The sequence below is a fragment of the Takifugu rubripes genome, unplaced genomic scaffold (assembly GCF_901000725.2).
Source record: "Takifugu rubripes unplaced genomic scaffold, fTakRub1.2, whole genome shotgun sequence".
NCBI classification, from domain to species: Eukaryota; Metazoa; Chordata; class Actinopteri; order Tetraodontiformes; family Tetraodontidae; genus Takifugu; species Takifugu rubripes.
The window spans coordinates 95,001-106,454 of NW_021821634.1; the positions used below are offsets into that span (position 1 = coordinate 95,001).

At 42.0% G+C, this 11,454-nt stretch overlaps 1 protein-coding gene and 1 long non-coding RNA gene across 2 annotated transcripts in view; one reads left to right on the top strand and one right to left on the bottom strand.

Annotated features, from left to right (window-relative positions):
• LOC115248382 (uncharacterized) overlaps positions 1 to 301 on the top strand; it is a 2,441-nt gene extending 2,140 nt beyond the window's left edge. Inside the window, exon 3 of the long non-coding RNA XR_003887281.1 lies at positions 1 to 301. This exon is cut by the window's left edge and continues 363 nt beyond it. This is a non-coding gene — a long non-coding RNA (uncharacterized lncRNA).
• Positions 1 to 9,099, bottom strand: part of hsf4 (heat shock transcription factor 4) — a 19,809-nt gene extending 10,710 nt beyond the window's left edge. The window contains exons 1-6 of the mRNA XM_029832095.1: positions 8,386 to 9,099; positions 4,792 to 4,900; positions 4,584 to 4,711; positions 4,115 to 4,314; positions 2,208 to 2,283; positions 1,996 to 2,063 (exon numbers count right to left, since the gene is read on the bottom strand). Coding sequence (XP_029687955.1) covers positions 1,996 to 2,063; positions 2,208 to 2,283; positions 4,115 to 4,314; positions 4,584 to 4,711; positions 4,792 to 4,900; positions 8,386 to 8,511 — 707 coding nt within the window. The 5' untranslated portion in view covers positions 8,512 to 9,099. The remainder of the gene's footprint in view (positions 1 to 1,995; positions 2,064 to 2,207; positions 2,284 to 4,114; positions 4,315 to 4,583; positions 4,712 to 4,791; positions 4,901 to 8,385) is intronic.
• Between the last annotated feature and the right edge of the window lie 2,355 nt (positions 9,100 to 11,454).

The following is an 11,454-nucleotide window of genomic DNA, read 5'->3' on the forward strand; positions in this document are numbered from 1 at the left end:
TAGCTTCAGAATTTCTCAAGATTTTACTCAGCAGATATTTTACCAGCAGCGTGTGATTTAGTGACAGTTTTAACAATAAATTAAAGTCAGTGCTGGACTCAGTCACTCCACTTTCAACACCGAACCCTCTGTAGGAAAGACCAGAAGCTAAAGAACGGAAAAGAACAGACAACCATCTCCCACAACTTCAACGTGTAGCTGTGGAAATATGACCAAACCTACTGATTATACGCATAAAATACACGAAACAAAAATGTGAAGAATTTCAAATGAAATTAGGAGGCTCTACAGTTATCTAACCTGTCTCACCAGTATCTAATTTGTTGATGACTTGATTTGAAAATCGACCCCTTTGTATCAATTTTACAGTCTCCAGAAAACAGCTGTTTTCTATATTCTGAGGCATATCAAGTGAACGTCAGCTAGATAGCTTTAACATTTAGATAAATGTTCTAAATACTTTAAATGAGTGATGACTTGGGTATCAGATTGAACTTTTTATAACAAGAAATACTAAATTAAGGATGAATGCATTACAAAAGTAAGATGAGAATGTAACTTACTCTCAAGTTCAACAGCCTACCACAAACTCTGATCTTTTATTTGTCATTGTCAAAATTGTAATTATAGCCTACTATAGCACTTAAATTCATTAAAATAAATCACGGACAACTTTAAATAAAATTCATCTTTAAAATCTCGACTTCAAAAGGCCCTAAACAGTTAACATGACTCTCGTCTTGACTCTGATTATTCTTATCTATCTATTCTTATTCTATCTAGGAGAGAAGAGAACTGCTCCCTTGGGCTGCCTGCTGTAGCTTCTTTTCTTTTTCCTTTCCTTTCTAGGTATTAAACTGCAAATAGTAAATGAAAAGGGACCAACAGTAAAAATAAGACATTTATTACAGTGTTATTTAGCAAATAAATTGCTGCGAGTGTTCATTTATGCAGCCTAATGTAACCCTAACCATTAATCAATCATGTCAACATAGGCCACGTTCACATTTCAAAAAACAAACTTTAAATGGTCGATCCAGAGATCCAACTCTGGTTGATCCAGAGTGCACAAACCAGGTGCTCTGGCTCCACCAGGGTCTATCTGCTGCCTCTTCTGTTGTTCCTGAATCCTGCATTCACCTGATGCAGTTTTTTTCTGTCCTTTATGTCTTTTTGTTCTCTCACTCTTTGTCATGATTGCAGTCACTGGTTGCTATTCCCAGGTTAGCATAAATGCATTGTTTATTCACAATGTTGGCTTTGTTCAGTCACATGGTCAATCCTGTTCATATTTTAATTTTCTAAAAGAACCAGGTTAAAGCTCCTTCCAGGGTGGAGAACAAGTGCACGCTGAGTGGGGATGAACTTCACTGTACCCACGTTTAAATGCTTGTTAGAGGTGCAAGTTTTCCTGTTCAAAATACCCTGGTCATATGATTATGTTGTGAGTTTTGTTTCCATAAACACTCATAAAATAATCTTTCCCCCTGATTTGCGTAGAATAAACCCACAGGCTTCAACAACAGTGTCAGACCGGACAAAGGAAAGGATGGTCTGACAATGTTGGTGAATCCTGCCTGTGGGTTTATGCTACGCAAATCAGGGGGAAAGAACCCATGCATGACTGTAATTTAAGCATCTTTTACCTTTGCCAGGTGGCACATTGACTTTGGAACATGTGTTTCCCTCTCAGCACAAAGCTGAACCAGCACTTTATCCATACAGGCTGTCACAGTACTACTGCCTTTACTGGCTGTGAATGTGTGTGTGTGTGTGTGTGTGTGTGTGTGTGTGTGTGTGTGTGTGTGGGTGTGTGTGTGTGTGTGTGTGTGTGTGAATGTGTGCCTGACTGATTCAGCACTTGTTTCCATTCACACAGCTTTTTGAGTTAGATTGTTCCATCTGTCAGCTGAGCAAGCCCTTCCCTCAGGCCAACTCTGGCACTGTTTGTCTCACCTGTTTGTGTGTGTTTTGTGTGTGTGCACGTGTACTCACAATTTTCTCTTTATGCACACAGAGCTGGGAGTGTTGGGCTGAATCTGGCTGAACAGAAACTGAATCAGCTGGCAAAGATACAAAAAGACATAGGATGAATCAGCACACACACACACACACACACACACACACACACTCATGAGACCATTGACATAGAACAATCACAAATGGTCATGGGTGCAGATTGTGTATACAGTATATGGTAGGCAGACCTTGTTCATGACCTTCTGTTGCTGTGTGTGGTTTTGTCTCAGTGAAATGACCTCACGCCACAGAACCTCATTCTGCCTGCAGGGAGTAAAAACAGCATTAATGAGAAAGGGATTAAAAAGGGCGTTAATGAGAAAGGGATTTAAAAAGGCATTAATGAGATCAATGAGAAAGGGAGTAAAAACGGCATTAATGAGAAAGGGATTAAAAGGCATTAATGAGAAAGGGATTAAAAAGGCATTAATGAGAAAGGGATTAAAAAAGGCATTAATGAGAAAGGGATTAAAAATGCATTAATGAGAAAGGGATTAAAAACAGCATTAATGAGAAAGGGATTAAAAAGGCATTAATGAGAAAGGGATTAAAAAGGCATTAATGAGAAAGGGATTAAAAAAGCATTAATGAGAAAGGGATTAAAAAGGGCGTTAATGAGAAAGGGATTAAAAAGGCATTAATGAGAAAGGGATTAAAAAGGCATTAATGAGATCAATGAGAAAGGGAGTAAAAACGGCATTAATGAGAAAGGGATTAAAAAGGGCGTTAATGAGAAAGGGATTTAAAAAGGCATTAATGAGATCAATGAGAAAGGGAGTAAAAACGGCATTAATGAGAAAGGGATTAAAAAAGGCATTAATGAGAAAGGGATTAAAAAGGCATTAATGAGAAAGGGATTAAAAAGGCATTAATGAGAAAGGGATTAAAAAGGCATTAATGAGAAAGGGATTAAAAAGGCATTAATGAGAAAGGGATTAAAAAAGCATTAATGAGAAAGGGATTAAAAAGGCATTAATGAGAAAGGGATTAAAAAAGCATTAATGAGAAAGGGATTAAAAAGGCATTAATGAGAAAGGGATTAAAAAGGGCGTTAATGAGAAAGGGATTTAAAAAGGCATTAATGAGATCAATGAGAAAGGGAGTAAAAACGGCATTAATGAGAAAGGGATTAAAAAGGCATTAATGAGAAAGGGATTAAAAAAGGCATTAATGGGAAAGGGATTAAAAAGGCATTAATGAGAAAGGGATTAAAAACAGCATTAATGAGAAAGGGATTAAAAAGGCATTAATGAGAAAGGGATTAAAAACAGCATTAATGAGGAAGGGATTAAAAAGGCATTAATGAGAAAGGGATTAAAAAAGCATGAATGAGAAAGGGATTAAAAAGGCATTAATGAGAAAGGGATTAAAAAGGCATTAATGAGAAAGGGATTAAAAAGGGTGTTAATGAGAAAGGGATTTAAAAAGGCATTAATGAGATCAATGAGAAAGGGAGTAAAAACGGCATTAATGAGAAAGGGATTAAAAGGCATTAATGAGAAAGGGATTAAAAAGGCATTAATGAGAAAGGGATTAAAAAAGGCATTAATGGGAAAGGGATTAAAAAGGCATTAATGAGAAAGGGATTAAAAACAGCATTAATGAGAAAGGGATTAAAAAGGCATTAATGAGAAAGGGATTAAAAACAGCATTAATGAGAAAGGGATTAAAAAGGCATTAATGAGAAAGGGATTAAAAAAGCATTAATGAGAAAGGGATTAAAAAGGCATTAATGAGAAAGGGATTAAAAAAGCATTAATGAGAAAGGGATTAAAAAGGCATTCATGAGAAAGGGATTAAAAACAGCATTAATGAGAAAGGGATTAAAAAGGCATTAATGAGAAAGGGACTAGAGCAAATACGGAGTGATGAGCTGAGGTTAAATGGTGCAATTTATCCACAAACTCCTCTTTCATGAATCCCCATTAAACACAATACAAACTTTAGCAAACTATTTCTCAAAAATGAAAGTTTATTTAATATAAAATGAGGTTTGTTTGAATGTAAATGTGAAATGTAGAAGGTCAAACAATCACTTCAGCCCGACTTGTGATGTTAGTTCTGCTTCAAACGTGTGCACGTGCTGTCTACTCACTGTTTCATATCCTGCACCTGACATTCCATGTTGTCTTGTTGTGTTCTGAGGAGCTGAACTTCATACAGTAATTTGCTCAAGTCCTCCTGGCGCACTTTGGTCTCTTCACTCTTCACCAGGGAAACCTGAGAAGCCAAATTGCAGCCTTGTAGTGTCAAAGTCCACATTCCCGTGTTGTTGTGTGCACTGAGACTGAAAAGCTGTCATAACAAGAGTCAACGTGGGACCAGATTTGTGGCTTTTTTTAGTCCTAAAGGATAACAGCGTTACAAATCTTTGTAAATCTTCCGGCGCCAATATTCCTAGAGTTGAAAAAGACCTGGAATTTGTCTTTTTATTTGTCTGACTTCACATGAAAAGCCTTACATTAATGAAGTCATTACAACTTTGTGGCCTTTCCAAATTAAAAAAAAAGATTCTACAGTAAAACAATGACCATCACTTTGCCTTTTGTACGTCAGATCCATACCTTTCTTTTGATGTGCTCCAGCATGTGTTCGTGTCCTTGGAGAAAATATAGATGTTGGAACTCTGTATCATCCCTCTCAGGCTTCACCAGACCACTCTGCTCAATGTTTACCACCTTACGGAAGCCATCTAAAGGCACATCCGGCACATTCAACAAACCTGAAATACTGCACACTCAGTGCACGTTTCTGAGGACAGAAAATACTCACACATGTTGAGCTGTCGCACAAAACTGGCCATGTTGTTGTGTTTGAAATACTTTGGTAGAACCTCCTTAGCGAAGCGTCCTTGATCAAAAACATGGAAACTCGTCCCAGACTGAAAGAGATTACTTTGTCTTAAGTTCTCATTCATTTCTGAATGTCATACAGTACTTAAATGCATTTATTTAACAATGATTTCCTGATTTATTTAGACCCAAATTTGCTTGGTTTGCCAGTTACATATTTTCTATATGACTAACAGAATTAAGACAAGAGTTAACTCGAACAAAACTTGTGTTCTTCATGTAAAGTTGTGTGCATCAAGACTGAGAAGCTGCTGCAGCTCTGATAAAGGAGACGGAACACACAACAACTGCTGCTTGGATCCTTTGGTCGTCCAACATTTATGGGAGAGTAGCTGAAGATCAACCAGAAATTCCAAAGGTAACTGGAAGAAGGCTCAAAGAATCAAAACTTGCTTTCAAAGAGAACAACATCAGCATCATCAAGTCAAAGTGAATTCCAGCCAAAGTGTACTTAAGTAAGATACTGAAGCCAACAAAACTGAATGAAACCTAACTGCTTTTATTTAAAGTCTGTCACCAGTAGATGAAGGTGAGTGTTGGTGAATGTTGAAACACTCCAAGTGGTCAAAGATGCCTCCATAAATACATTCAATTTAACAAGATGATCCCACAGCTGCCTCAACCCTTTCAGAATAACGGAGAGGAGCCGTGTGCAGCTTTCTCTCGCGTAGTGCCAGAGGTAAACACCAGTTACTGCACTCCTGAGACTGTCTGAGGCTAGATCAAACACGCTAACCCACATTGTGACAGAGGTGCATCACACTACACGGCCATGCCTGTGTATGCATGCCCCCTGAGGTCTGCAATATTTGGCGAGTGCAACTATACGTCCTTGAGCCCAGCATGCTTCCTCAGCACAATAAGGCTGGAAGAGTGTGTTTCAGCACAGTACATTTGGTTAAACAGGCACAGAAACACAAAAAAGGGTCATTACAATTAGTCGGTCAACAAATCTTCATCTAAAATTGTGAATCTACATCTGCCGGGGTGGACAGTTCTCAGCCTGGACCCAATAAAAACCCAAAGACTTTAAAGTGTTTCGTGCTGCAGAAACCATGTATAAACAACAGCTAGAACCATGGCTTTGGACTATGTGTGTGTCATATATGAACGTGATGTGTCAGAGGTGTCCATGATGTGTATGTATGTTTGTGGGCATGTGGGTTAGGGTTAGAGGACATGAGGATTAGGGGGCGTGACGGTTAGGGGACGTGAGGGTCAGGGGACGTGAGGGTTAGGGGACGTGAGGGTTAGGGTTGGGGACGTGAGGATTAGGGGACATGAGGGTTAGGGTTAGAGGGTTAGGGTAGGGTTAGGGTTAGAGGGTTGGGTTAGGGGTTAAGGTTAGGGTTAGAGGACGTGAGGATTAGGGGGCGTGAGGGTTAGGGGACGTGAGGGTCAGGGGACGTGAGGGTTAGGGGACGTGAGGATTAGGGGGCGTGAGGGTTAGGGGACGTGAGGGTCAGGGGACGTGAGGGTTAGGGGACGTGAGGATTAGGGGGCGTGAGGGTTCGGGTTAGAGGGGTAGGGTAGGGTTAGGGTTAGAGGGTTGGGTTAGGGTTAGAGGGTTAGGGGACGTGAGGGTTAGGGGGCGTGAGGGTTAGGGGGCGTGAGGGTTAGGGTAGGGTTAGGGTTAGAGGGTTAGGGTTAGGGGTTAGGGTTAGAGGGTTAGGGGACGTGAGGGTCAGGGGACGTGAGGGTTAGGGGGCGTGAGGGTCAGGGGGCGTGAGGGTTAGGGGGCGTGAGGGTCAGGGGACGTGAGGGTTAGGGGGCGTGAGGGTTAGGGTTAGAGGGGTAGGGTAGGGTTAGGGTTAGAGGGTTGGGTTAGGGGTTAGGGTTAGAGGGTTAGGGGACGTGAGGGTCAGGGGACGTGAGGGTTAGGGGGCGTGAGGGTCAGGGGACGTGAGGGTTAGGGGGCGTGAGGGTTAGGGTAGGGTTAGGGTTAGAGGGTTGGGTTAGGGGTTAGGGGACATGAGGGTTAGGGTTAGAGGGTTGGGTTAGGGTTAGAGGGGTAGGGTAGGGTTAGGATTAGTAGGGTTAGGGTTAGAGGGTTAGGGTTAGAGGGTTAGGTTAGGGTTAGTAGGGTTAGAGGGGTAGGGTAGGGTTAGAGGGGTAGGGTAGGGTTAGTAGGATTAGGGTAGGGTTAGGATTAGTAGGATTAGGGTAGGGTTAGGGTTAGAGGGTTAGGGTTAGTAGGGTTAGAGGGTTAGGTTAGGGTTAGAGGGTTAGGGTTAGTAGGGTTAGAGGGGTAGGGTAGGGTTAGAGGGGTAGGGTTAGGGTTAGTAGGATTAGTTAGGGTTGGTAGGATTAGGGTAGGGTTAGAGTTAGAGGGTTAGGGTTAGTAGGGTTAGAGGGTTAGGGTTAGAGGGTTAGGGTAGGGTTTTAGGGTTAGGGTTAGGAGGGTTAGGTTAGGGTTAGAGGGTTAGGGTAGGGTTAGGGTTAGAGGGGTAGGGTTAGGGTAGGGTTAGAGGGTTGGGGTAGGGTTAGAGGGGTAGGGTAGGGTTAGTAGGATTAGGGTAGGGTTAGGATTAGTAGGATTAGGGTTAGGGTTAGAGGGTTAGGGTTAGGAGGGTTAGGTTAGGGTTAGAGGGTTAGGGTAGGGTTAGGGTTAGAGGGGTAGGGTTAGGTGACGTGACTGCAGCCTCTGTCTTTCTCTATTTATTTGAGAAAGACTAATGTGGACATGATGCTGCCACATGCATTCACATTACGTCTCAACATTTTCTCCATTTTTAAGCCGTCCCTGTTTTATGAATGTTATTGGAGAACTGTGAAAGCTTCACAATAAAACTTAACAATAATTTTTTTATTAAGAAATCTAAGCTCAACAGCTGGGATATACTAGTTGTTACGAATGAAGAGACAAATGGACAGACAAAAAAAGCAGATTAAGAAGTAGAGCTCTTCTCTGTGACAATCTTCCTTGAACAGAAAACCACAACACTGGAATATGACGAGTTGCATTTGTTACTTCAAGAAATAATGAGATAAATTCAAAAAGATTACAGACAAAGGCCCCAGGTAGAAAGTTACATTTGTCCTAATCACAGAATCCAAAAGGTCCTCAGCTTCAACAGCTGCCATACTGTCAGCTACTGCTCCTCAACATTAGGGCTCACTCACTTCTTCCTATTTTACATTTTATAGCATCTTTCCACCCATTTCCTGTGTGTTTGCCATTTAGTTAGCTTAATGAAGTTATTATCTTGTGTTTGCCCCCGATTGTTGGCTGATTATTGGTTTAAAAAGCACTTGGATTAATATGCAGAAGAGTGTGCTTTATAATGTTAATATTGCTCATCATCTTAGTTTAATCGTGATTAAAATTCAATTAATTGTCCAGCCGTATTGCACTTTGATCTTTGCTTTATGTTGCTTTATGTTGACATATGTTTTTTCAAACTATGGGACTAATCACACAGACACACACACACAGACACACACAGAGACACACACACACACAGATCAGTTCCAGCAGGCCATAACCATCTACATTTAACAGTTTGTAACTCACAGCACTCCAGCAGATAAGGTGGTTGGTCTCCGGATCCTCTACCAGGGTCCAGAGCTTGGTCAGAAAGGCTGGAACATTGCTGGTGTAGTTGCTGTCTACACCCATAGCCCCTGGAGACTCCTGCATACTCACACCTATATGACAACTCAGAAAACCAAGTGTGTGCTTGTTGATTGTCAGTTTAGTCCATGTTAGAGAAGCTCCACCTCTGATAAAGTATCACTGATATTTCCAATTTGTTTCCAGTCCCTTTGATTCCATTGTAGCCTGTCAATCTTTGGTCGATGTTCTGTTAATGTCACCAGTTTCTCAGCCCCTTGTCTTTTAATCTGGACTGTCCTTTTTCTTCTGTATTGCTCTGTCGGTCTTTCCTGCAGTAACAGTCATCCAAATGAATGTCACCACGTAACACCTACATCAGCACATGCGCGCGCGCACACACACACACACACACACACACACACTTGCTGTGCCCCCCTTGTCCATGGCCTCCATCAACACAAAAGCAACAAAACAAATCCATTGTCAAAGCACTGAAGACCTTTGGGTTAAACCACACTGTGCAACCAACAATGCAGCACGAATACCTGATTATTATGAATGGAGCACTAAAGGAGACACAAACTCTAAATATATTTAATGTTTTCGTGGTATCTATGATTGACACTTGGTACTATGTTAGACTGCTACACTCTAGTGTGTACTATGTTTGAGTGTTGCTGTAAGTGTTTAAAGCCACCAGTAAAGAGCAAATCTAGTTACTCGTCTCATGTCAGTTTCTAAATAAAATGATTGAAATCCAGAGTCTCAAAAGAAATCCATTAATGCAGTGACATTAAACCACAAGAGACCAGCGTGTTTCCCGAGTCCAAATTAAAATGTACACACTGCTAAACCAGAAATAAGAGGAAAACAAGAAGCCATGTCTCAAACCCAAACCCTAACCCTAACCCTAACCCTATTGGTATTTCTATTGTTACCCTTGAACCTGAAGTAGAAGGAGTAAGCTAATTTAATAACCTGTTTTTAAATGAAACTATTGGCTATACATGCCCAGTAGATGTGTCCCTTTGGGTCTTAGCCATCTAAGACTCAAACATTTATAAAACAGTTACCAATAATTAAAATATTAAATAAAACTTTAAAAAAAAACAATCTCAAGTCAGAAGGAAGGGTGTAGCTGAGTCTATCGGGGAATTGGGCTGAGAAATAGAGGGTTCTTGGTTGAAGCCACACACAAAAGTTAGAAAGTGTCCCAATAGCATGGGGAGGTTCCAGGAAACCTTCACAGCGATGCAGAGGTGCTCTTAAGCAAGATACCAACTCCCAAATGCTCACATGAAACTCCACAATAAGCTGTAGACTCCCGCCAAGAGTGTCCCCTGTCTTTGCCTGCATGTAGCTGAGATAGGCTCTCAGTCCCCTCCCCATGGCCCCCAAAGTGATATAGTGGTCAAGATGAAGAAATAGGAAAAAGTCTGTGCTCATGGCAGATCATATTTGGCACATTATAATTTTCACAAAGGTTTTTAAAATGTTTATTTCAGCTTCAAACTCTTTGTAACATTTACTTGTGTCTGAATTTCTCCACAAACCACCATTGTTAGTGCAGGGTTAGGGTTAGGGTTAGGGTTAACCCTCTCTCCCAGAGTAGTTTAGTCATATTTTGAGCCCGCTTATTATTGTGCATACAATGCAAGTAGCACCCACAAAATGCCTACTAATGACATTTTTACTTTGCCCACGCAAATTAGTGCTGAAATGCCTCCCCCTTCCTTTTGAGCACCATCCAGCCCGGTCCAGGAAGCCCCAAGTGCTCCACTCACTGCTGAACAGCCAATGCAGCTGGGGCCTGCCAGGTTAACGTTGGAGTAATAACACCGAAGAATCCCGGCAGGTGAGTGCCTATACTGTGGCCAAACTGCTCACTTCATTTTGGTTTGTTCGGTTTGGTCAAAAAGGTGGGCCTGTCAGTAGCACTGGGGGCACTGGTGGGACAGGAATCCATGGTAGACATGGTAGCCCAGGACAGCCTTCTGGATGAGGAATTGGCTGTTCAAGCTGGATGCTCGCTGGAACCTTTGCCATCACCCTGCACCACCACCGCCTTGGATGGCAGAATCACTGCTCAGGTCACACACAGGACGGTCCCAGTCACACTCCTCCCTTCTGGTAACCATTTGGAACAGATTTCATTCCTCATCATTCCAGCATTCAAGACCCCGATGGTACTAATTTACCCTTGGTTACGCTGCCATAACTGGATTGACTGGATACAGGGTTAGGTGGTGAGTTGGAGTTCGCACTGTCATTCGCTCTGTCTCAGATATGCACTGACTTCTCGAGGTTCGGTCACTCCACGTGCCCCACCAGCACCTCCCGATCTCTCAAAAGTGCCCGAACAATGCCATGATCTTGGTGTGGTATTCAGCAAGAAAAAGGCACTCTCCTTTCCTCCCCTTTGACCCTATGACTGTGCTATTGAGTTTCTGACAGGCACTTCTCAGTCGGTTATTTAACTTTTCACGTCCTGAGAGGGAGGCAATGGAAAAGTACATCGCCGAGTCCATAGCAGCAGGGATTATTTGACCGTCCTCTTCTCCTCTTGGGGCGGGGTTAAGTCCCTCTGACCATGCATTGATGATAGAGGCCTGAATAGCATCACCATCAAAAACGAATACCCACTACTACTAATATTCTCTCCGTTCAAGCCTCTTCAGGGAGCCCCGCTCTTTACCAAGCTGGATCTTCAAAACGCCTACCACTTGGTCCGGATTCAGAGGGATGATTATTGGAAGACAACAATACTCCTTTAAGGCATTTCTTGGTCATACCATTCAGACTCACCAACAGCCCAGCCATGTTTCAGGCCCTGGTAAATGACATCCTCAACCGGTTTGTGTTATTATATACATTCATTCATGGAGGAGCATGTGGGTCATGTGTGGCAGGTCTTGACAAGATTTTTGGAAAATGATTAGTTACTGTAAGTTATTTGTCAAGGCCGAAAAGTGATTTCCATACTGTTTCTGTCCCTTATTATCCAGGGTTGTAGTGTGAAGGCAGACC